Raw genomic sequence first — 26,894 nt, forward strand, 5'->3', positions numbered from 1 at the left:
ACTTAAAACTTAAAAAAATCTTGTGTATATATATAGACTGCTATCTCAAAATCTCATGGTAACCGCAAACCAAAAATCTACAATTGATACATGCACACACACACAAAAATCAATCCAAACACAACACTAAAGATAATCATCAAATCACAAGAGATGAGAACAAAAGAGGAAGGGATGAACAAAGACCTGCAAAAACAAATCCAAAACAATTAACAAAACCGCAATAAGAACATACATATCAATAATTACCTTAAATGTAAATGGATTAAATACTCCAACTAAAAGACATAGACTGACTGAATGGATACAAAAACAAGACCCATATATATGCTGTCTACAAGAGGCCCACTTCAGATCTAGGGACATATACTGACTAAAAATGAGGGAATGGAAAAAGATATTCCATGCAAATGGAATCAAAAGAAAGCTGGAGTAGCAATATTCATATCAGACAAAATAGACTTTAAAACAAAGACTAAAAGAAGGACACTGAATAATGACCAAAAGATCAATCCAAGAAGATATAACAATTGTACACATATATGCACCCTACATAGGAGCACCTCAATATATAAGGCAAATGCTAACAGCCATAAAAGGAAAAATCAACAGTAACACAATAGTGGGGGACTTTAACACCCCACTTACATCAATGGACAGATCATCCAGACAGAAAATCAATAAGGAAACATAGGCCTTCAATGACACATTAGACCAAATGGAATTGATATTTATAGAGCATTCCATCTAAAAGCAGCAGAATACACATTCTTCTCAATTGCACATGCAACATTCTCCAGGATTGACCATATGCTGAGCCAGAAAGCATGCCTTGATAAATTTAAGAAAATTGAAATCATATTAAGCATCTTTTCCAATCACAACACTATGATATTAGAAATCAACTACAAGAAAAAAATAAACTAAAAAAACACAAACATGTGGAGGCAAAACAATATGCTTCTAAACAACCAATGGATCATTGGAGAAATCAAAGAGGAAGTTAAAAAAAAATACCTAGGAACAAAACGAAAACATGATGATCGAAAACCTATGGGATGCAGCAAAAGCAGTTCTAAGAGGGAAGTTTACAGCGGTACAATCTTACCTCAGGAAACAAGAAAAATATCAAATAAACGACCTAACCTTACACCTAAAGCAACGAGAGAAAGAAGATCAAACAAAACCCAAAGATAGCAGAAGGAAAAAAATCATAAAGATCAGAGCAGAAATAAATGAAATAGAGACAAAGAAAACAATAGAAAAGATCAATTAAACCAAAAGCTGGTTGTTTGAAAAGATAAACAATATTGATAAACCTTTAGCCAGACTCACCAAGAAGAAAAGGAAGAAGGCTCAAATCAATAAAATTAGAAATGAAAAAGAAGAAGTTACAATGGACACCACAGATATATAAAGGATCATAAGAGACTACTACAAGCAACTATATGCCAATAAAATGGACAACCTAGAAGAAATGGACAAATTCTTAGAAAGGTACAATCTCCCAAAACTGAACCAGAAAGAAATAGAAAATATGAATAGACCAATCACAATTACTGAAATTGAAACTGATTAAAACACTTCCAACAAACAAAAGTCCAGGACCAGATGGCTTCAGAGGCAAATTCTAGCAAATCTTTAAAGAAGAGTTAACACCTATCCTTCTGAAACTATTGCAAAATATTGCAGAGGAAGGAACACTCCCAAACTCATTCTATGAGGCCACCACCACCCTGATACCAAAACCAGACAAAGATACCACACACACAAAAAAAATTACAGGCCAATATCACTGATGAACATAGACACAAAAATCCTCAAAAAAAAAAAAATACTAGCAAACTGAATCCAACAAATCATTAAAAGGATCATACACCACAATCAAGTGGGATTTAACCAAGGGCTGCAAGGATTTTTCAATATCTATGAATCAATTGGTGTGATAAACCACATTAACAAATTGAAGAATAAAAACCATATGATCATCTCAATAGAGGCAGAAAAGGCTTTTGACAAAATCCACCACCCATTTATGATAAAAACTCTCCAGAAAGTGGGCACAGAGGGAACTTACCTCAACATAACAAAGGCCATATATGACAAACCCACAGCTAACATTATACTCAATGGTGTGAAGCTGAAACCATTTCCTCTAAAATCAGGAGCAAGACAAGGATGTCCACTCTTGCCACTTTTAGTCAACACAGTTTTGGAAGTCCTAGCCACGGCAATCAGAGAGAAAAAAGAAATAAAAGGAAGCCAAATTGGAAAAGAAAAAGTAAAACTGTCACTTTTTGCAGATGACATGATTCTACACATAGAAAAATCCTAAAGATGCTACCAGAAAACTCCTCAATGTATTTGGTAAAGTTGCAGGATACAAAATTAATACACAGAAATCTCTTGCGTTTCTATACACTAACAACAAAAGATCAGAAAGAGAAATTAAGGCAACAATCCCATTTACCATCACATCAAGAAGAATAAAATACCTAGGTATAAACCTACCTAAGGAGGCAAAAGACCTGTACTCTGAAATCTATGCTGATGAAAGAAATCAAAGATGACACAAACAGATCAAAAGATACACCATGTTCTTGGATTGGAGGAATCAATATTGTCAAAATGACTACACTACCCAAGGCAATCTACAGATTCGGTGCAATCCCTATCAAATTACCAATGGAATTTTTTGCAGATCTAGAACAAAAAGTCTTAAAATTTGTATGGAAACACAAGACACCCCAAATAGCCAAAGCAATCTTGAGAAAGAAAAACAAAGCTGGAGGAATCAGGCTCCCTGACTTGAGACTAATACAAAGCTACAGTAATCAAAACAGTATGGTACTGGCACAAACACAGACTTATAGATCAATGGAACAGGATAGAAATCCCAGATATAAACCTATGCACCTATTGTCAATTAACAACAAAGGAGGCAAGCCTACACATGGATAAAAGGTAGTTTCTTCAATAAGTGGTGCTAGGAAAACTGGACAGTTATATGTAAATGAATGAAATTAGAACATCCCCTAACACCATACACAAAAATAAACTCAAAATGGATTGAAGATCTAAATGTAAGACAGATACTATAAAACGCTTAGAGGAAAACATAGGCAGAACACTCTTTGACATAAATCGCAGCAATATCTTTTTGGATCCACCTCCTAGACTAATGAAATAAAACCCAAAATAAAGATATTGGACCTAATTAAACTTAAAAGCTTTTGCACAGCAAAGGAGACCATAAACAAAATGAAAAGACACCCCACAGAATGGGAAAAAATATTTGCAATCACTGTGACTGACGAGGGATTAATCTCCAAAATATACGAACAGCTGATACAATTCAATATCAAAAAACAAAACCACCCGAGCAAAAAATGGGCAAAAGATCTAAATAGATATTTCTCCAAAGAAGACATACAGATGGCCAAAGAGCACACGAAAAGATGCTCAACATTGCTAATTATTAGAAAAGTACAAGTCCAAACTACAATGAGGTATCCCCTCACACTGGTCAGAATGTCTATCATCAAAAAATCTACAAACAATAAATGCTGGAGATGGTGTGGAGAAAAGGGAACCCTCCTACACTGTCGGTGGTAATGTAAATTGGTACAGCCACTATGGAGAACAGTATGGAGGTTCCTTAAAAAAACTAAAAACAGAGCTACCATATGAGCCACCAATCCCACTCCTGAGCATATACCCTGAGAAAACCATAATTCAAAAAGAGTTATGGGGCATTCCTTGTGGTGCAGTGGTTGGGAGTCTGCCTGCTGATGCAGGGGACGCAGGTTCGATCCCTGGTCCAGGAGGATCCCACATGCTGCAGAACAACTAAGCCCGTGTGCCACAACTGCTGAGCCTGCGCTCTGAGCCTGTGAGCCACAGCTACTGAGCCTAAGTGCTGCAGCTGCTGAGGTCTGCGTGCCTAGAGCCTGTGCTCCACAGCAGGAGAGGCCACCTCAATGAGAGGCCCATGCACCGCAGGGAGAAGGGGCCCCCGCTTGCCGCAACTAGAGAGAGCCCACACGCAGCAGTGAAGACCCAGCATAGCCAAAAATAAATAATTAATTTCAAAAGAAAAAAAGAGTTATGTACCACAATGTTCATTGCAGCACTATTTACGATAGCCAGGACATGGAAGCAACCTAATTGTCCATTGACAGATGAATGGATGAAGATGTGGCACATACATACAATGCAATATTACTCATCCATAAAAAGAAACGAAATTGAGTTATTTGTAGTGAGGTGGATGGTCCTAGAGTCTGTTATACAGAGTGAAGTAAGTTAGAAAGAGAAAAACAAATACCTTATGCTAACACATATATATGGCATCTAAAAAATAAAAATAAAAAGGTTCTGACGAACCTAGGGGCAGGACAGGAATAAAGACGCAGACATAAAGAACGGACTTGAGGACATGGGGAGGGGGAAGGGGAAGCTGGAACGAAGTGAGAGAGTGGCACTGACATATATACACTACCAAATGTAAAATAGATAGCTAGTGGGAAGCAGCCGCATAGCACAGGGAGATCAGCTCTGTGCTTTGTGACCACCTAGAGGGGTGGGATAGGGAGGGTGGGAGGGAGACACAAAAGAGAGGGGATATGGGGATATATGTATACGTATACCTGATTCACTTTGTTATACAGCAGAAACTAACACAACATTTTAAAGCAACTATACTACAATAGAGATGTTAAAAAAAAAGATACTGTAGGTGGGGGACCTTCAAGATAGCAGAGGAGTAAAACGTGGAGATCACCTTCCTCCCCACAAATACATCAAAAATACATCTAAAAAAAAATACATCTATATGTGGAACAACTCCTACAGAACACCTACTGAATGCTGGCAGAAGACCTCAGACTTCCCAAAAGGCAAGGAAATCCCCACATACCTGGGTAGGGCAAAAGAAAAAAAGAAAAAACAAACACAAAAGAATAGGGATGGGACCTGCACCTCTGGGAGGGAGCTGTGAAGGAGGAAAAGTTTCCACACATTAGGAAGACACTTCACTGGTGGAGAGTCGGGGTGGGAGTAGGGAAAGCTTTGGAGCCACAGAGGAGAGCGCAGCAACAGGGGTGCAGAGGGCAAAGTGGAGAGATTCCCACACAGAGGATTGGTGCCGACCAGGACTCACCAGCCTGAGAGGCCTGTCTGCTCACCCTCCAGGGCAGGTGGGGGCTGGGAGCTGAGGCTTGGGTTTCAGAGGTCAGACCCCAGGGAGAGGACTGAGGTTGGCTGTGTGAACACAGCCTTAACGGGGCTAGTGCACCAAAGCTAGTGGGGAGGGAGTCCAGGAAAAACTCTGGACCTTCCTAAGAGGCAAGAGACCATTGTTTCGGACTGTCTAAGGAGAGGGGATTCCTTCCGCGTTTGCCCACAGAAGGCAGAGCACTGCCTAAACAAGCTCCAGAGACGGGCACGAGCCATGGCTATCAGCTTGGATACCAGAGACAGGCATGAAACTCTAACACTGCTGCTGCAGCCACTGATAATCCTGTGTGCAAGCACAGGTCACTATCCACACATCCCCCCAGGAGCCTGTTCTGCTTGCCACTGCCAGGGTCCCATGATCCATAGACAACTTTCCCGGGAGAATACATGGTGTGCCTCAGGCTGTTGCAACATCATGCCGGCCTCTGCCACTGCAGGCTTACCCTGCATTCCAATTATGACTACCGTACCACTCCCTCCCCCTGACATGAGTGAGCAGAGTCCCCTAATCAGCCACTGCTTTAACCCTGTCCTGTCTGGGCAGGAACAGATGCCTGAGGGTGACTTACACACAGACATGGGGCCAAAACCAAAGCTGAACCCCAGCAGCTGTGTGAACAAAGAAGAGAAAGGGAAATCTCTCCCACCAGCCTCAGGAGCAGCAGATTAAATCCCCACAATCAACTTGATGTACCCTGCATCTGTGGAATACCTGAATAGACAACGAATCATCCCAAAATTGAGGAGGTAGACTTTGGGAGCAACTGTAGACTTGGGGTTTACTGCCTGCAACTGACTTGTTTCTCGTTTTTATGTTTATCTTAGTATAGTGTTCAGCGCTTGTTATCATTGGTGGATTTGTTTATTGGTTTGGTTGCTCTCTTCTTTTTTTAATTATTATTACTTTAAAAAATTTTTTATCTTAATAATTTTTTATTATTCTTTCTTTTCTTCTCCCTTATCTTCTGAGCTGTGTGGCTGGCAGGGTCTTGGTGCTCTGGCCTGGTGTCAGGCCTGAGCCTCTGAGGTGGTAGAGCTGAGTTCAGGACATTGGCCCACCAGAGACCTCCTGGCCCCATGTAATATCAATTGGCAAGAGGTCTCCTAGAAATCTCCATCTCAACACTAAGACCCAGCTCCACCTAACAGCCAGCAGGCTCCAATGCTGGACACCCCATGGCAAACAACTAGCAAGACAGGAACACAAACCCACCCATTAACAGAGAGGCTGCCTAAAATCATAGTAAGTTCCCAGACAACACAAAACACACCACCAGACGTGGACCTGCCCACCAGAAAGACAAGATCCAGCCCCACCCACCAGAACACAGGCACCAGTCCCCTCCATCAGGAAGCCTACACAAGCCACTGAACCAACCTTACCCACTGGGGGCAGACACCAAAAACAGTGGGAACTACGAACATGCAGCCTGAGAAAAGGAGACCCCAAACACAGAAAGTTAAACAAAATGAGAAGACAGAGAAATATGCAGCAGGTGAAGGAGCAATGTAAAAACCTACCATACCAAACAACTGTAGAGGAAATAGGCAGTCTACCTGAAAAAGAATTCAGAGTAATGATAGTAAAGATGATCCAAAATCTTGGAAACAGAATGGAGAAAATACAAGAAATGTTTAACAAGGACCTAGAAGAACTAAAGAGCAAACAAACAATGATGAACAACACAATAAATGAAATTAAAAGTTCTCTAGAAGGAATCTATAGCAGAATAACTGAGGTAGAAGAATGGATAAGTGACCTGGAAGATAAAATACTGGAAATAACTACTGCAGAGCAGAAAAAAGAAAAAAGAATGAAAAAATTGAGTACAGTCTCAAAGACTCTGGGACAACATCAAATGCACCAACATTCAAATTATAGGGGTCCCAAAGAAGAAGAGAAAAAGAAAGGGTCTGAGAAAATATTAGAAGAGATTATAGCTGAAAACTTCCATAACATGGGAAAGGAAGTAGTCAATCAAGTCCAGGGAGTGCAGAGAGTCCCAGGCAGGATAAATCCAAGGAGAAACATGTCAAGACACATATTAATCAAACTATGAAAAATTAAATACAAAGAAAAATATTAAAAGCAGCAGGGGAAAAGCAACAAATAACATACAAGGGAACCCCCATAAGGTTAACAGCTGATCTTTCAGCAGAAACTCTGCAAGCCAGAAGGGAGTGGCAGGACATATTTAAAGTGATGAAAGAGAAAAACCTACAACCAAGATTACTCTACCCAGCAAGGATCTCATTCAGATTTGATGGAGAAATTAAAACCTTTACAGACAAGCACAAGCTAAGAGAATTCAGCACCACCAAACCAGCTTTACAACAAATTCTAAAGGAACTTCTCTAGGAAGGAAACACAAGAGAAGGAAAAGCCCTACAAAAACAAACCCAAAACAATTAATAAAATGGTAATATGAACATACATATCAATAATTACCTTAAATGTAAATAGACTAAATGCTCCAACCAAAAGACACATACTGTCTGAATGGATACAAAAACAAGACTCGTATATATGCTGTCTACAAGAGACCCACTTCAGACCTAGGGACACATCCAATCTGAAAGTGAAGGGATGGACAAAGATATTCCATGCAAATGGAAATCAAAAGAGCGCTGGAGTAGCAATTCTCATTTCAGAAAAAATAGACTTTAAAATAAGACTATTAAAAGAGACAAAGAAGGACAATACATAATGATCAAGGGATCAATCCAAAAAGAAGATATAACAATTGTAAATATTTATGCACACAACATAGGAGTACCTCAATACATAAGGCAAAGGCTAACAGCCATAAAAGGGGAAATCAACAGTAACACAGTAATAGTAGGGGACTTTTACACCCCACTTTCACCAATGGACAGATCATCCAAAATGAAAATAAATAATGAAACAAATGAAATGATCCAAAATGAAAATAAATAAGGAAACAAAAATGACACATTAAAGAGATAAGGGAACATATGTATATGTATAACTGATTCACTTTGTTATAAAGCAGAAACTAACACACCATTGTAAAGCAATTATACCCCAATAAAGATGTTAAAAAAATGACACATTAAGCAAGATAGACTTAATTGATATTTATAGGACATTCCATCCAAAAATAACAGAATACACTTTCTTCTCAAGTGCTCATGGAATATTCTCCAGGATAGATCATATCTTGGGTCACAAATCAAGCCTTGGTAAATTTAAGAAAACTGAAATCACATCAATCATCTTTTCTGACCACAATGCTATGAGACTAGATATCAATTACAGGAAAAAAAAAACTGTAAAAAATACAAACACATGGAGGCTAAATAATACACTACTAAATAATCAAGAGATCACTGAAGAAATCAAAGAGGAAATCAAAAAATACCTAGAAACAAATGACAATGAAAACACGATGACCCAAAACCTATGGGATGTAGCAAAAGCAGTTCTAAAAGGGAAGTTTATAGCAATACAATCTTACCTCAAGAAACAAGAAACATCTCAAATAAACAAACTAACCTTACACCTAAAGTAATTAGAGAAAGAAGAACAAAAAACCCCCCAAAGTTAGCAGAAGGAAAGAAATTATAAAGATCAGATCAGAAATAAATGAAAAATAAATAAAGGGAACAATAGCAAAGATCAATAAAACTAAAAGCTAGTTCTCTGAGAAGATAAACAAAATTGATAAACCACTAGCCAGGCTCATCAAGAAAAAAGAGGAGAAGACTCAAATCAACAGAATTAGAAATGAAAAAGAAGTAACAACTGACACTGCAGAAATACAAAGGATCATGAAAGATTACTACAAGCAACTATATGTCAATAAAATGGACAACCAGGAAGAAATGGACAAATTCTTAGAAATGCACAACCTGCTGAGATTGAACCAGGAAGAAATAGAAAATATGAACAGACCAATCACAAGTAATGAAATTGAAACTGTGATTAAAAATCTTCCAATAAACAAAAGCCCAGGACCAGATGGCTTCACAGGCGAATTCTATCAAACATTTAGAGAAGAGCTAACACCTATCCTTCTCAAACCCTTTCAAAATATAGCAGAGGGAGGAACACTCCCACTCATTCTACGAGGCCACCATCACCCTAATACCAAAACCAGACAAAGATGTCACAAAAAAGAAAACTACAGGCCAATATCACTGATGAACATAGATGCAAAAATCCTCAACAAAATACTAGCAAACAGAATCCAACAGCACATTAAAGGATCATACACCATGATCAAGTGGGGTTTATCCCAGGAATGCAAGGATTCTTCGATATACACAAATCAATCAGTGTGATATACCATATTAACAAACTGAAGGATAAAAACCATATGATAATCCCAACAGATGCAGAAAAAGCTTTCAACAAAATTCAACACCCATTTACAATAAAAACTTTCCAGAAAGTGGGTACAGAGGAAACCTACCTCAACATCATAAAGGCCATATATGACAAACCCAGAGCCAACATTGTTCTCAATGGTGAAAAACTGAAACTACTTCCTCTAAGATCAGGAACAAGGCAAGGTTGCCCATTCCCACCACTATTATTCAACATAGTTTTGGAAGTTTTAGCCATAGCAATGAGAGAAGAAAAAGAAATAAAAGGAATCCAAATCAGAAAAGAAGAAGTAAAACTGTCACTGTTTGCAGATGACATGATACTATACATAGAGAATCCTAAAGATGCTACCAGAAGACTACTAGAGCTAATCAATGTATTTGGTGGAGTAGCAGGATACAAAATTAATGCACAGAAATCTCGTGCATTCCTGTACACTAATGATGAAAAATCTGAAAGAATAATTAAGGAAACACTCCCATTTACCCTTGCAACAAAAGAATAAAATATCTAGGAATAAACCTACCTAAGGAGACAAAAGGTCTGTACACAGAAAACTGTAAGACACTGATGAAAGAAATTAAAGATGATACCAACAGATGGAGAGATATACCATGTTCTTAGATTGGAAGACTCAACGTTGTGAAAATGACTCTACTACCCAAAGCAATCTACAGATTCAATGCAATCACTATTAAACTACCAAGGCATTTTTCACAGAACTAGAACAAAAAAATTCACAATTTGTATGGAAACATGAAAGACCTGAAATAGCCAAAGCAAAACTGGAGAAAGAAAAACGGAACATGAGGAATCAGGCTCCCCGACTCCAGACTATACTACAAAGCTACAGTAATCAAGACAGTATGGTACTGGCACAAAAACAGAAATATAGATAAATGGAACAGGATAGAAAGCCCAGAGATAAACCCATGCACATATGGTCACCTTATCTTTGTTAAAGGAGGCAAAAATACACAACGGAGAAAACACAGCCTCTTCAGTAAGTGGTGCTGGGAAAACTGGACAGCGACATTGAAAAGAATGAAATTAGAACACTTCCTAACACCATACACAAAAATAAACTCAAAATGGATCAAAGACCTAAATGTAATGCCAGACACTATAAAAGTCTTAGAGGAAAACATAGGAAGAACATTCTTTGACATAAATCACAGCAAGATCCTTTTTGACCCACCTCCTAGAGAAATGGAAATGAAAACAAAAATAAACAAATGGGACCTAATGAAACATAAAACCTTTTGCACAGCAAAGGAAACCATAGACAAGATGAAAAGACAACCCTCAGAATGGGAGAAAATATTTGCAAACAAAGCAACTGACAAAGGATTAATCTCCAAAATATACAAGCAGTTCATGCAGCCCAATGTCAAAAAAACAAACAACCCAATCCAAAAATGGGCAGAAGACCTAAACAGACATTTTTCCAAAGAAGATGTGCAGATTGCCAACAAACACATGAAAGAATGCTCAACATCACCAATCATTAGAGAAATGTAAATCAAAACTACAATGAGGTATGACCTCACACCGGTCAGAATGGCCATCATCAAAACATCTACAAACAATAAATGCTGGAGAGGGTGTGGAGAAAAGGGAACCCTCTTGCACTCTTGGTGCGAATGTAAATTGATACAGCCACTATGGAGAACAGCACGGAGGTTCCTTAAAAAACTAAAAATATGAACTGGGTGATTGGGATTGACATGTATACACTGATGTGTATAAAATTGATGACTAACAAGAACCTTCTGTATAAAAAAATAAATTAAATAAAATACAAAAATTCAAAAAAAAAAAACTAAACTAAAAATAGAACTACCATATGACCCAGAAATCCCATTTCTGGGCATATACCCTGAGAAAACCATAATTTAAAAAGAGTCGTGTATCACAATGTTCATTGAAGCTCTATTTACAATAGCTAGGACATGGAAGCAACCTAAGTGTCCATCGACAGATGAATGGATAAAGAAGAAGTGGCACCTATATCCAATGGAATATTAACTCAGCCATAAAAAGAAACAAAATTGAATTATTTGTAGTGAGGTGGATGGACCTAGAGTCTGTCATACAGATTGAAGTAAGTCAGGAAGAGAAAAACAAATACCGTATGTTAACACACATATGTGGAATCTAAAGAAAAAAAATGGTTATGAAGAACCTAGGGGCAGGACAGAAATAAAGACGCAGATGTAGAGAATGGACCTGGGGACACAGGGAGGGGGAAGGGTAAGATGGGATGAAGTGAGAGAGGGGCATGGACTTATATATACTACCAAAATAGATAGCTAGTGGGAAGCTGCCACATAGCACAGGGAGATCAGCTCTGTGTTTTGTGACCACCTAGAGGGGTCGGAGAGGGTGGGAGGGAGACACAAGAGGGAGGAGATATGGGGATATATGTATATGTATAGCTGATTCACTTTGTTATAAAGCAGAAACTAACACACCATTGTAAAGCAATTATACTCCAATAAAGACATTAATAAAATAAAATAAAAAAGAAATGAAATTGAGTTATTTGTAGTGAGGTGGATAGATCTAGACTCCGTCATACAGAGTGAAGTAAGTCAGAAAGAGAAAAAGAAATACCATATGCTAACACATATATATAGAATCTAAAAAATAAAATAAAAAAAAGGTTCTGATGAACCTAGGGGCAGGACAGGAATAAAGATGCAGACGTGGAGAATGGACTTGAGGACGCTCAAGAAGGACTTCCCCCTTGGAGGGGGAAGGGTAAGCTGGGATGAAGTGAGAGAGTAGCACTGACATATATACACTACCAAATGTAAAATAGATAGCTAGTGGGAAGCAGCTGCATCCCACAGGGAGATCAGCTCTGTGCTTTGTGACCACCTAGAAGGGTGGGATAGGGAGGGTGGGAGGGAGATGCAAGAGAGGGTGGATATGGGATATATGTATACATATCACTGATTCACTTTGTTATACAGCAGAAGCTAACACAACACTGTAAAGCAATTATACTCCAATAAAGATGTTAAAAATAAATGTCTCAAAAGAATAAAAAGAAAAAAAAAGAAGATATGGTACATATATACAATGCAATATTACTCAGCCATAAAAAAGAATGAAATAATGTTATTTGTAGCAACATGGATGGACCTAGAGATTATCATACTAAATGAAGTATGTCAGACAGAGAAACAAGTATCATATGATATCACTTATATGTAGCATCTTTAAAAATGATACAAATGAACTTATTTACAAAACAAACTGACTCACAGACTTAGAAAGTTATAGTTACCAAAGCGGAAAGGGTTGAGGGGGAGGGATAAATTAAGAGGTTGGGATTAACATAAACACACTTTAATATAAAATAGATAATCAACAAGGACCTACTGTGTAGCACAGGGAACTCAATACTCTGCAATAACCTATATGGGAAAAGATTCTGAAAAAGAATTGATATATGTATAACTAAATCACTTTTCTGTACACCTGAAACTAACACAACATTGTAAGCCAAATATACTCCAATATAAAAAATAAATTTTAAACATTTTTTTAAAAGAGAAAAAAAAATAAAAAGGGAGCAAAGTATGAAGACTTACCCAACCTGATTTCAAAATTTACTATAAAACTCTAACAATGTAGACAGTTTGGTATTGGTGTAAGAATAGGCATATTGATTAATGGAACAGAATGGAGATTTCAGAAATAGACTCACACATATATTGAGAAGTGATTTTTTTTTTTTTGCCTTGGCAATCGTTTTTCAATAGATTGCCAAGCAATTAGAAGATAGTCATGGTGATGAAAAGTCAATTGTGTTTCTATATCTTAGCAAAAAACCCAATTATTTGGCAATTGAAATAAAAATGTTATCCCACACACATGAGAAATATTTATGTATAAGTCAAAATATGAAAGATGAATATACTAAAAATTACAAAATATTATTAACAGAAGTTATGGTCACTTGACTGTCAACAAAGCTGCCAAGGTAATTCAATGGGAAATGGCAGTCTTTGTAACAGATGGTGCTGGAAAAACTTTAACCTTTTTCTCACTTCGCATACAAAATTAACTCAAAGTGAAATGCAGTCCTAAACATAAGAGCAAAAGCTATAAAACTGCAATAAGAAAAATACAAGGAAATCTTTATGATCTTGAGATAGACAAAGATTTCTTAGCTAGGACATAAAGAAAAGCATAAATAATAAAACAAAAAATTTGATTAATTGACCTTCAAGAAAATTTAAAAGTTTTGTCTTTCAATGACACTAAAAAGACTTGGAGAATATATCTGCAAATTATTTTTCTGACAAAAATTCCAGAATAAAAATTTCTTTAAAAAAACTTTTAATTTTCTCACTGGGGTAAGAGCAGGTTTTCTGCAACATTGGCTGCATGGGTGGTCAGAATTCACAACATTCAAGACATTTTCAAATGATGATATCACCAGGACAGTTCTGTGTATTTGTTTTTGAATTACTGTATAATCTGGACTTTGATTAACTTGTCTCAGACCATGCAGGTGGGTATAGTTCGACTCTTGTGGCCTATTTTTAAGGATGTCGAGGCTGGATCTTGTTCATGTCACCAACCTCTGGGCTTTGTGTGTGAGAGCTCCCCTCTCTTCTTATTGGGATCCTCAATGACTGAGGTTTTTTTTCTGAGACAGAGCAAGATAGGTTTCCAAGATCTCCACAACTCCCAAGGTAGAGACTTCACCAGGACTCTTAGCAAGAGCAAGAAGCTCATAGGGTGGGGAAGAAGGGAAAACATACCTTTCAGCCCCTTCTTGGAATTGCCATAAAGTCCCTCGTAGATCTGTAGCTCTGACTGGAGGGACTGGAAAAGCTGCTGTTTCTCCTCACACTGATGCTGCAAGAGGGCCAGCTTATGCTGCAGCCTGTCAGGGGAGAAGCAAGGGTCTGCTGAGCTGGTGAGGCCCCACCAGGGCAAGAGGCTGTGAGCCAACTTCTGCATCATAGAATTCTAGCCCTAGATGTCAACTTAGGGGTCATGAAGACCATCGCTTTTATTTTACAGATGTGGCAACAGAGGCTTGGAAGGTAAAGTAACTGTGCTTGGAGTCATGCCATTAGCTACCATACCTAGGACACACTACCTGGTATTCTTACTGCCCCACATTGCTCTTTTCATGTTGTCAAGCAGTTACAGGGTTTACACTGGGGACCAGCATCATGGCTGGTGTAGAAGCTTCCTAGGTTATGGTGGGACTAATATCTTAAAACTAACTGGAAGCACGAGAATGTACTTTCTCCAGAATCTGATATGCTGAAGCCTTCCATAACAAGGTTTTACTCTTTCAACTCTGGAGTGAAAAAGACATTTCCAGAGAAGTCCTTCCTTCTGTTCAAAGTTACCCATAAATCCGGTATAGCGGAGGGGATAGTGAGGTTTCCAAAAACCTCAATGGCAAGACCATTAACCGTCTTGCCAATATCCCTTTTGCTAAATCTGAAAATGGGCCACCTTCCTTATCAGTGGGCTCCCTCTAACCTGGAGTCTTTCTCCTGGAGAGATAGTCGTTCCTCCTCGAAATGCAAGATCTCCTGCTGCTTCTCCTTCAAGTCTTCCAGAAGCTGCTGCCGTTCCACCTTTTGGCGCTCCCGCTCCACTTCCAGTTCTTGAAGCCGGGATCGAGAGGTCAGCAGAGCCTCCCTCAGGCATTCTGTTTCCTGGGAGTGCTCTGGTGGGCAGAACACAGGAGTACATATATTGTAGGGCCAAAGGTCAGCAGCAAGATGAGCCCAAGCACAACCATCCTGACAAACAGAACTAAAGCAAAAGGAGGGCCAGCGTATGCTGCCAGGAGAGACAAAGTGAGGGTATGCTATTATATCCACACACTCAGAGGGATGGGAACCTCTTTCTCGGCAATGCCCTTTGATCCTCATTTAATACGTCCCACCTTGCTTTTAGAGAAAACACTCTGCTTCCTGACGCTCACTGTTTTTTAAGTCTTCACATACCTTCTGTGCAGTAATCCATTCTTGAATTTTGCCACAGATCCACATCAAAATTTCTTGTCTACAGTTTTTAGTATATATTGTTTTCATCATATTGCAAATAGAGCTATCTGTTCTTTCCTGGTCTTGCAGCATCTCTCTGATCTTCATGATTTCTCAAAGACTATTGACAGGGACTCTGAGAATAAGGCTCCGGTGCTATCAGTCGGCTGGGGCAGAATCACCTGGGCCTGGCAGACTGAGCTCTTTTAAATCTTACTATCTTCTCACCTGTGAGGTCTGTTCTACTCTTTCCAGGCATGCAATGGTAGTTTAGTAGTTCTGCCTTCTCCCTTATCTTATCATTTTTGTTATCTTCCCAAGCAGAGATCACTCCTCTCACATCTTCTTGCTCTGAGGAGGCTAAGTTAGAAATATCTCTTGATGTCTTTTTCCTTTCCCACAAGCATTCTTTCCTTCTGGGCTTAATCCTCTTAGCCACTATTCTCTGTTATGGCTATTCAATAAATATTTGTAAATAAAAATAATTTGTAATTGAAAGTATATGGATTCCATTTAGTCAATTAACACTAAGGTCAGCTGCCCCACCAGGCCGCACAGGAAATGATGCCCACACGTGGATGCCCACTGAATAGTGTTGGGAAAGCTCTGGAGGACATTTTGCTAGCATCTTCAGACACAGAGTCATGAGGACTGGTGACCAAAGAGGAGCCCTGAGTGTATGAGTAGGAGGTGGTGAGGAGATACGGGGATAGCAGATCAGCATGGGAGGGATACACAGAGCTGCCACGTCTGGAGAAACCTGAGAGAGTGTATCGGCCTCATGTTGCTCCCTGTCCTGGGTCCAAACTAGCTGTGAACTGTGGGCAGGTAGAACAGGCACTAAGGTTGCAGTTTGAGAGCTAATGCCTGAATATCTGCAGGGGTGTTGCACAGAGGTGGTGGATTTCCTAGAGCGCCTTGTCCTTGGAGCCTAGGAGTCTAAGGGCCCATGGTTGGGAATTGCCAGAAACTAGCCCTTTCTAGAGTGAGAATAGCTATGGGAGTTTGGGGTTGCTGGGTCTGGGTAGCTCTGTTCTCTCCACCTCGTCTCTTTGCTTCTCCAGTTGGTGACTGGTACGGGCAGGGAGGAAAGGGAGTAACCACAGTTTGTGGCTCTTGACCACTCACCTCTGGAAGCATGACTGAGCTGAGCCTGAAGCCTCTGGTTTTCTTCCCTAAGGACTCTGTTCTCATTGCAGAGCTGAGGTGTGGACTCCAGGCCCGGACTGTAGAAGTTAGAGGTGGGTCCTGTCCCAGGAAGTGCAAGCAGGCAAGTCACACATTTGGGTAACAGACGCTCTCTGTGTTGCTCATTCTGTATCTCCAAAGATACTATCCCAACCCAGCAGAAAACCCAGAGAACTCGCATCCTGGGCCTAAAGCCCGATGGGCTGAATGCCTGGCTTTCCTGTGGCTCCTCTGAGTGGGTTCTGTGCGTGCATTACCACGTGCCCTGGCTGTAGCTGTTCAGGAGGCCCTTTCCCCTAAATAGCTGCTGCTGAGCTGTGGGCAGGACAAGGGCGTGTGAAAGGGACGGACTCCAAGTGTCAGCAGCCTGGCGGGGGTGGGGGAGGAAGGCCACCTCGGTAAGCGGCTGGAGGAGGCCCTGCAGACCTGGCTCTACCACTTGCCAATCACAGGACCAGGACACAGAAGTCAGCAGGCAGATATGAGCAGATTCGGATGGAAGAGAAGTCAGAGGATCCTGGGGACCAGACCTGGTTAGATCTGCCGCAAGGAAAGTTACTCTCTGAGCTCAGATACAGCTGCAACGGGAGGATAGTAAGTACTTGCCCTCTGCCTTGCTGGTGTAAGGAGCAAATACAGAAAAGCAGACCTCGGTGCTTTGAAATCTGCGAAGCTCTGCCTAGGGGTTGACCTTCAGCAGCTCCCTAATTACAACCAGAAACAGGAAGGCCTGGGCCTCTCCTACCGCTTCCGCGGGCAGTGGAGCTGAGCCTGTGTTCCAGCTGCTCCCGCAGGCGGTCGTTAATGCAGATGGACTCCTCCAGGCGCTGGCGCAGGTTCCGGATTTCACCAAGGTGCTCCTCTAGCAGGTCAGTCCCTGCAGTCACCGAGCAGGACAGGAGGAGGTGGGAGATGGAGAATCCTGGTCACTAGTGGGGCCCACATGGGGGGGGGGTTTGGCCAGTGGCCTCTCAGCAAGATCCCTAAACATCACCGGTCTCTCTCACGGGCATCCAGGAGCTCAGGTGACTTTGTTTAAAGAGTAAATTGGCTTCAAACACAGGACAGCTGGTGCTAACCAAGCCCCATGGGCCTCCTCCCATGCAGGGGTTCGTGTAAGGGAGTTGTAATTGTACATGTACAGCTACCAGGGTAACTGGTAAGTGTAAGGGGTTTCACACGGTTTAGAAAAATAATTGACCTGCTTGGCTTTGTGCTTTACCTGTGGGTTTGGAGTTAAGCTGGTACATGGAGGATCCTGAAGATGGTTCCCCAGATATGCTCCCTTTCTGAGGCCTCATCATGTCCCACTGGCCTCTGCTGCCCAAGTACCCAGGCTCAAGGATTCTGCCCAGTTCTATGGTGCCCCTCAGAGAAGAGAGGGGCTGGGCAGGGTTGAGGTAGTGGGAAGAGCTGGCTTCTAAATGGTTGGTTGGCAATGTGGCTGGGGAAGCAGGATGAACACTGCTGACACCTGGGCAGAATGAAACATGAATGAGAACCAGTATCAGAACAGAAGGATCGGCAAGGAAGCATGTGATTGCTAAGAACAGACACTAAAGGGGACATGGCTATCAGAGGTCCCAGTCTGCTGGGAAATTCCAATTAGATGAGGATTCCCATCCTAGAGGCTATAACTTTTCACCCCTTGTATTTGCTAGCATGAGACACCAAGAGGTAGGGGATGAATAACATATCAGAAAGTCACCAGTGTACACAAAAGGGAAGTCCAGTGGCCCTAATCCTGGCTCCTGTGATAATTCCTCATGACAGTGTCCAGGGAAGTTCCAGAAGTAGAACTCACTGGGAAAATCAGAGGTTAAGAGTGTGATGGGCCATAGCATTGAGCACACCTGTGAACGGGAACATTTGTGTCCCTATGAGTACTTGCTGTACCCAGAAGCTAACCTGCCAGCTTTTGGGGTTGTCAGAAGAGGAAGGGGGTATAAATCCAGCTAGACGTGGCGGCCCCAGTTACTCCAGAGTGAGGAACTTCTTTGCTGAGGCTGGGGGAGGTTCTAGGTAAGGCAAGAGGTGATTTCATTCTTACCCAACATGGTTCCAGGAACTGAAATATGTCATCACTCATGTCTAAAGAGTGATGAACACTCTTCCATGGGGGAGGGAGGACCTTTCATTTCATAGACTGGTGCTTTCATAGATCCTATGAAATCATGGGCCTTCCCATTATCTCTGCTTCTGTGTAAAAAGAAGCCCAACTTGGTGGAGAGAGGGAAAGAGGTGAACAGGGCCATAGTTTAGGATATTCACATTCAGAAAACTACCTTCTTCCAGGGATTATCAATATGGGCAGTAGGTAGCTCCACCTAAGAACTAGGAGTGAGGAGTGAGGTCATGGTTCCCTCCAACCAAGCCAACCCCCTTTGAGGGATTAATGCAATTGGCAGTTGCCAAGTTTGATCCTCATTTATAACTGTTTCTCAACATTGGCCACATACTGGAATCATCTGAGACAATGTAAAAACATGTACTGGTGCCTGGACCCCCAGAGGTTTTACCTTAATTGGTATGCAGTGCAGCTTGGGCACTGGATGTTTTAAAATCATCCCAGCTGATTCTAGGAGGCAGGAAAGTTTGAGAAGTATTGTCATGGGTCTCCCCTTCCCCAATTTGAAAAATACTAGATATTCATTAGGATCACAGGAAGTTAAAGAGGGAGATGAAACACGTAAGCATCTAAACTATAGTCAGTAATTTTTTTTTTTTTTTGAGGTACGCGGGCCTCTCACTGTTGTGGACCCTCCCGTTGCGGAGCACAGGCTCCGGACGCGCAGGCTCAGCGGCCATGGCTCACGGGCCCAGCCACTCCACGGCATGTGGGATGTGGGATGTGGGATCTTCCCGGACTGGGGCACGAACCCGCGTCCCCTGCATTGGCAGGCGGACTCTCAACCACTGCGCCACCAGGGAAGCCCTGTAGTCAGTATTTTAAAGAATGTGACTTCCTGCCTCTCTCACACCTCCTTCAACCCCAGCCCCACACAGGCAGAGGGGGAAATCAGTGATTGTCGACAGTCAGCTTACTATCTCACCAAGGTCATAGGAGGTGCCAAGTCTATCGGTAACAGTGATCAGTATTCTCATGTTCCAGTCTTTCCGGTCACACGATACAGAGCACATGCCCTAAACCATGCAAAGACACCAGACAGACTCTTGCACAAGGAAATTTTAGCCCCACAGTGGCCTGAGAAGCCGCCATGCACCACTGTCCACTTGGAAGCTTGTTTCAAAGCAAAGGAGGAGAGCTGGTGAGGACTGTGCTTGACAAGGCAAAAGAAAGGGCTACAGCCCTCCTCACCAAGGCTGGGACCACCCAAACTCTGGCCAGTGGCACAGACTGGATATGACTCCAATTCAACCCACATCACAGACCCTTTCATGCACAGTGCTCTCCTTCCTCCACCTTTCCCTTTGGGCAAAGACAAATGGACAGTGTGGAAAGATGGAGGAAAAGGTGTCAAGGAAAAGAAAGGTAATCTAGAGAACAGCTTTGCCTTTCGGCATGGAACAAATTTGTTATCCATCAGTTGTTGCTTCCAGGTGTGCTATAGTAGCAAGTTCTAGATCAGAGAGAACAGCACCTTCCTCTCATCTCTAAAGAGAGAAAAGATTGTTGCAAGGGGCCTCCAGAGTCGTTCAGCCGAGCTCAGCTCTGTGCTCTGAGCAGGACTGTAACAAAACCATTCTAGGTAGAGAAGGTATAATGGAAATATGGAACTGGGAGCAGAGGATCTGAATTCAAGCCCATTTCTCCCAGTTACTAGTGATCTTGAACAAGTAACCTCACTTCCCTGAGTTTTAGTTACTGCTCTGGCAGGGAACAGGGTAAAACCATGTTCACGTTGGTAGGCAAACCTAGGTTGCTGTACCTGTGTGATGCTGATAAGCAGAAGGTAGCCTCTAAGACTTCACTTCCTGCAGAAAGGAAGATGTACAAACTCTTCTAAAAATAGACTCAGTCTAGCTGGTTCTGGAAGTCAAACTGACGTCAGAGTAGACAGTGTATCCATTTTCAGAGCTGATAAATAAGCCAATCCGAATGACCTTTGGGGCTTCAGATATGCAGATTCCTAGCTGTGGTCTTAGGTCGTTGGACACCCTTTGTACAGTGACCCTACCCTTAATTTCTGCCTCATCCAAGCTCTTCTTTACAGGCACAGAGTGTGGCTTTAAGGTAATTTCAAATTGCTTTCTAGTTTTTTTAAGCACTACTACAGAGCAAATTCATCACGTGAGGTTCTTTTTTTATTTTAAGCTATAAGTGATAGCTTATAGCTTAAAATAAAACAAAATGTTTTATGATGTGGCATCCAGCCCATATTTACATCAAACCTTTCTCTAAAAGATGACCACATATTCTATGAATTCTGTGACTACATAACATCAATTATATCTGGGAGTTGACAGAATTCACAATCAGACATCACAGCCTGTGCTTCTGTTTCTAGCTGTCCTTGTGTCGCCTGTGCAGAAACAGAAATTAACCTCGTGTAAGGGGAAGAGAGGTTTGGCACCCCTTCTTTTTTTTTTTTTTTTTTTTTGCGGTACGCGGGCCTCTCACTGTTGTGGCCTCTCCCGTTGCGAAGCACAGGCTCCGGACGCGCAGGCTCAGCGGCCATGGCTCACGGGCCTAGCAGCTCCACAGCATGTGGGATCTTCCCAGACCGGGGCACGAACCCGTGTCCCCTGCATCGGCAGGCGGACTCTCAACCACCGCACCACCAGGGAAGCCCTGGCACCCCTTCTTAATCCCTCCTCCACCATCCTTTTAGCCCCGAACCTGATGATGTCAGAATTTGAACTTGACTAAAAACATTTCACTGAGGAGGATATAATTGCCATGGAAATTATCCCATTGAATGTGGCCATCTTTTTCTGGCCACTTCATCCTGCGTTGGCAGGCAAAAAAACTCTCTCCCATGTCCTGCCAGTGAACATGTTGCCAATGTGTCAGGGCTTCAATACACTTGGCGGAAGGTACCCCACACTGTCAGCAGTGGGAGAGCACCAGGTCTAGGGCCTGATGAACATATATACCTGTTAACTGATGAGGCACACACATGAGAAAGATAACAGGAAATATAGTTCCCAAAGCGGCAAGCACAGCCCTCCCTCAGTTGTCCACTGATAACGTGTACCCCTATGTTATTTTTTAAAACTCTGCCATCCAGCCAAAGCCATGCAGAGAAACACAGTGTGGGTCCATCATTCGCAAGAACACAAATGCAGCAGGAAGTGCTCACTTTCTCCCAACTGCTTCTGCAGCATCTGCAGCTCCTGCTGAGCCTCAACCAAGGAGACCATGGGTGTCTCACAGCAGCCAAGGAGGGGAGGGCCAGCAGAGCTGAAAGGCAGGAAGCTGGGTGGAGCTGAGGGCAGTGGTGCCTGGGGAAGGCTAACCAGCGTGGGTATGGATTGAAAATGAAGGCCTAGAAATAGAAAGTTAGGGAGAAAGGAGATAAACCATTAGAGAGAAAGTCAGAGAAAAGAATGGGTGGAAGATTGAGAAGGTGAAACTATTCCCTGACCAAACATCTCCTTGGGGAGTGTCTATCATTCAATGTGGTGATGACTGAGATGGCCAAGGGGAAGCACTGTTACCCAGGATGTTGGCCTAGCTGACCCCCTCCTCCTCCTTCCCAGCCAGGGATGTATCCTGTACATGTATCTTGCATACACATTCTATGCTCATCTTGAAAACAATTGGCTACAAAAGGCAAGGTGGCACTACCATAACCCAGGCAGCCATGAAAGCCCCATCTTAGCCATCTGGACACGGATAGGTGAGGATGGCTGTGCCTGGATGCTCTCAAGAGCCCCTGCGGTGCTGCTACCAGCATGTGCTAGTCCTGGCCCTTGTGACAAGACTCTCCCTACACCTAGAAGTCCTCTTTTGAAAGCAACAGGACTCATCCTGAGGAGGGCAGAAGTAGACTACGATAGTGGGGACGTTTGCATGACTAATGCATGTAATTCAACACTGATGGAAACAAACTTCAGAATCCCAAATCAATGTGTTCATTCACCAAAGGAAAAATAAAAGCCTTGGCATACTGACCTACACACAATGGCTTGCAAATCTTTCTGGACATTCAAATAATTTAAGAAAGATTCTTAAAATATACGGGTTCTTTCATCCTTACTGCAATCTACTGAATCATAAACTCTGGCAGTAGGGCTTAGAAATTTCTTTCTAAAAAAATCTTCACAGGTCATCATTAGGCAGTCCATCTATAGACAGGTCTTTAGGAACCCTGGGAAGTTCTCATGTTTGAATCTGTCTCCTCTTCCTAAAAAGAGTTATCGGGCAGATGGCCCACAGAGGGAGAAGAAACCAAGACAGATCTGTGGAGAATGTCTCACATGAAAGACAATGATCACATTCTGAAAAACATCCCTTACCCCAGGATACTGACATAGTATCAGAGCAGTACAGCAAAGACCCCTGAATTACCAAGTGACACAGACCAGGCCTCCTTCAGGGAGGCATTCTGATTTTAAAACCCCTGACCTTCTGCTCTTTCTGATCCCAAAGCATTTACACAGATGTCTACAGTGCTTAGGTGAATAGCTTTTCCCCATGATTTCCTGGTTTGGCTGCTGCCCACTCTGGCCCAGAAACTTTGAGCCCAGGCTCAGAAAGAGTTGAACACATTATTTTTCTTAAGATGTTGGTTGACTTGTCCTCAAGAGAGACAAGGGCGGCAGAAGGAAAGTGCTGTTCTTCTGGGGGCACCTCTACACGAGTCCGACCTCACCACAACCGCACTGAAGGCGGCCAGCCAGCCCATCTTGTTGGGTGGTAGGAGGTGAGAACAAGGTTTGCCCTTTCTCTGCCATTGCCGGTGTGGAGCTGTGATGGAACAATGCACCCCCTGGTAACTAAGCTGAGGCAGGTAAATGAAATGTACAACTACTGGTCCAAGATACACACCCTATACACATCAAGGACTACCAACCCATTCATAAACCCATGAACGATAATGTAATATGAACAGAATCTTGTCTGAGGATACTGAAGCATCCTTAGCTATGAAGTAAGCTGCCCTGCCTACTGTAGAGGCTCCTCTGCGGATAAAATGGGGAACACATATAAGGGAGCAGCGGATGTAAATTTCCCTTTGTTCTTTGGCTGCAGTAATCCTAGGAGAAGCATTTTGCCTCTGATCCTCAGGGTGAAATGAGAGAAAGAAATGAAGATGCTTCTTCTAGAATGATTAGCCAACTATTGGTCAAAATTGATATGTAGATCAAAGTCTATTGTGTATTATTTACTTTTCTAAAATATTTAAAACAAAGAGGAGTCAGACACTATTCGCTAATCTGGATGGTCTCTTGATTTTGTCTAGGATTTGATGTATTGATATATAAGCTCCTAATGATGCTTTTCTTGTCCCTGAAGAAAAGTCAAACAGGCAGCTGAGGAAGAGGAGATGAAGACCCTGCCCCACTGGCTGTTGCATACCTGGATGGGCCGGGCTGGCCTCCTTGGGGGGATTCTGGGGAGCTGGCAAGCTGCTGGGGCTGCTGCTGGGTTCGGCCTTAACCCCCTGAGATGCACTGGTTGCTGATGGTTTAGAAGACAGTACAGCAGAAAGACTCGAATGATGGATGGAATCTACAAAACCCATGAATGAAAGAACATGTTTGATGTTCTACAAAGAACTGGAATCTGGCCTTATATTTAACCAGGGCAGAGCCTGGTTTTCAGGGAGAGCGTCAAGCACAAGCGCTGGGAGCGGTGTTCATTCCTTACTGGCAGACAGCTCCTTCAGTGAGGAAAGCCACCTTAGAGGTGAGAGTGGGGCTCAGAGCCTGAAACCATGAAAATGGCACCTCCAAAAATACCAGGCAAGTCCAGCAGCATCTGTGGACACCCACGGAAACTCCGGGGTTCAGGAACTGCAGCTAGCTGGAGGGATAAGATATCCCGTCTTAAAAAAGGAGGTCAGTCAGACAGATGGTATGCTCATGAGGCAGTGGGGAAGAGAAGTCTCCGTAACCTCACCCTCCCCACTGTCGTTCGCCGTGTCCAACAGCAGTATCCGTATGCTGGTGGAGACCCAGCGACAGGGGTAACTTGCAGAGTCAGGAGCATAGCAAAGATCCTGACCCACTGGGGCCTGTGCTTGGCACGGTTCGGCCTGATACACACCAAGGTGCCTCTATAAGGCCTGGATGTGGAGGTCTCCTCTCAGCCTAGATAGAGGTGGTTCCACTCAGAAAGTGGAGGCTACCTGAGTGACCGGGTGAAGCCTTCTTCTCTTCATAGTGTGTGTACTCGCTGGCTATGTCCATGTCAGAGCAGGCTTCCGGCTCATCAGACGAGAAGGAAGAGCTGCTGGGAGACCGGTGGGAGTCAGACAAGGCACGGCTGCTGGAGGGCGTTAGGGACCGCGCGTCCAACGTGGCCTGCAGGACTTCAATCACTTTCTCCTTCTCCTGCAGCTCCCTGCTGAGCCTAGTGGGGCGAAGGAGGACAACAGCTGAACCCAAAGTCACTGGACTAGCTAGTCCTGACTAGGGCACATGGGAAAAGCCACATAAGTCAAGGGGACCATTCCTGCAAAGGGTAAACGAAATCACCCATCTCTGATTAGGAGTGGAAAGTAAGCCAGGTGCAGAGGGAAGGAGAGCAAGAGCTACCCAGTGCACTGGCCACACAACACACTGAGGACTAGCAGAGGCTCAGCTAGTGCTCCAAGGCACTGCTGCTTAACGTATGGTCCCCAGTACAGCTGGAGTCCGAGAACTGTTGGTTCCCAGTCTCCAGTAAGTACAGAAATGCAAGGTAAGCCTTGAGAAACATAGCAGTGTGGCATTCCCACAACATCTAGGAGTATGATAAGTAGAATCATCTGGTTGACTGAGACAGAGACAATGTGTGTGTCTGTGATGGATTAGAAAGGAAAACAAACAAAAAAAATACTTTGTCCTTCACTGCAGATATTTTGAGAAGCACTGAGTGGTCTAAAGCACACTCACGACACAAAGGGGCGTGAACTAGTGACTACAAAGGACTCTGAGCCTGTATTTTATTGCACGTAATGAGATAACATTCAGTGACTCAGTGAAAACTGGCTCCTAAGACGCTGTAGCCTCCCGGGATCTGCAACGTCAAGCACTTTTTTTAAATTAGGAACTGTAATACAATTCTTTTTTTCCCAAGGAAATTGTGTGGCCATTAAACTCGCTGCCAACTCAACTTGGGGAAAGCCAAGTTGGCAAAAAGCACACCTTGGTCTTTAAACACACAGTGGGGAAGCAGAGGAGATCCTTGGGGTGCCAAGGACCCTTAAAACCTGGTTAGTTTACTTTTAAGTCAGACTGACTCTAGGTTACTAAGCTAATAATATAATAATAAATCTAGGTTACTAATTTGAATAAATATACAAACAGAAATCAATAGAACTATATCAAAAGAGAGTAAGGCTAAAAAGAACAGTAATGTGTTCCATGAATAAATGAATTCATTACAATCAGCATTTTCCTTTTTTCCCCCTGATCTGTGAAACTGCAGCCACCCTTGACCCCTTAGGCCTTGTTCCTGATTCTTTACCAGATCCTACTTGAATTACCTCAGGGCCAGCGGCTCAAGTCCAGCTTGATCTTTCTCACTTTTATGATCCTCTGCAAACCAAATTCAGAAAGAAACAGTAAGAAATTAAACAGGTCTCACTTCACACATTATAAATGCAGGAGCCAATTTGGGTGCAAAATAGTGACTACTCTGTGTATGTCCAGGATATGTGGGAGAATTGCTCTGGGAGACCTCAGATTGTATCTTTAGAGAACAGACCTGCAGGTTCTCCTGAGCTCACCAGGCAGACCTTCCCTGACCTGGTAATCACCATCATGACTTCCTCTACCCTAAATCAATGCAAACAAAGTATAAAAGGCACTTGGCTAACTTCCCTCTGGAACATTCCAGCCTCCAAGCCTGCCACAGACTGACTCCCAGACGGAGCAGCTCTGTGACCCATCACAGCTTTCATGTAGAACCTACTCTTGCTTTGAGGAGATGATAAACAGCCCTGTCCCACCTCTGCACCTGCCGCTAGGAT

The 26,894-nt window shown here is 42.6% G+C and overlaps 1 protein-coding gene across 37 annotated transcripts in view; it reads right to left on the bottom strand.

Moving 5' to 3' along the window:
* Window positions 1-26,894, bottom strand: part of PDE4DIP (phosphodiesterase 4D interacting protein) — a 224,037-nt gene that overhangs the window by 10,861 nt on the left and 186,282 nt on the right. For 22 of the 37 annotated variants that reach the window (XR_009564256.2, XM_060300509.1, XM_060300663.1 and 19 more), the window contains 9 exons: window positions 26,409-26,460; window positions 25,068-25,291; window positions 24,296-24,448; window positions 22,074-22,259; window positions 18,032-18,283; window positions 17,555-17,686; window positions 16,750-16,869; window positions 15,110-15,299; window positions 14,371-14,495 (listed from right to left, as the gene is read on the bottom strand). Coding sequence is in view for 36 of the 37 variants with exons in the window: in XM_060300509.1 (XP_060156492.1) it covers window positions 14,371-14,495; window positions 15,110-15,299; window positions 16,750-16,869; window positions 17,555-17,686; window positions 18,032-18,283; window positions 22,074-22,259; window positions 24,296-24,448; window positions 25,068-25,291; window positions 26,409-26,460 (1,434 nt within the window). In the remaining variant the exon portion in view is untranslated. The remainder of the gene's footprint in view (window positions 1-14,370; window positions 14,496-15,109; window positions 15,300-16,749; window positions 16,870-17,554; window positions 17,687-18,031; window positions 18,284-22,073; window positions 22,260-24,295; window positions 24,449-25,067; window positions 25,292-26,408; window positions 26,461-26,894) is intronic. The other 15 variants (XM_060300648.1, XM_060300669.1, XM_060300653.1 and 12 more) reach the window with 3 other exon arrangements.

Source organism: Globicephala melas, chromosome 1 (genome assembly GCF_963455315.2).
Source record: "Globicephala melas chromosome 1, mGloMel1.2, whole genome shotgun sequence".
NCBI classification, from domain to species: domain Eukaryota; kingdom Metazoa; phylum Chordata; class Mammalia; order Artiodactyla; family Delphinidae; genus Globicephala; species Globicephala melas.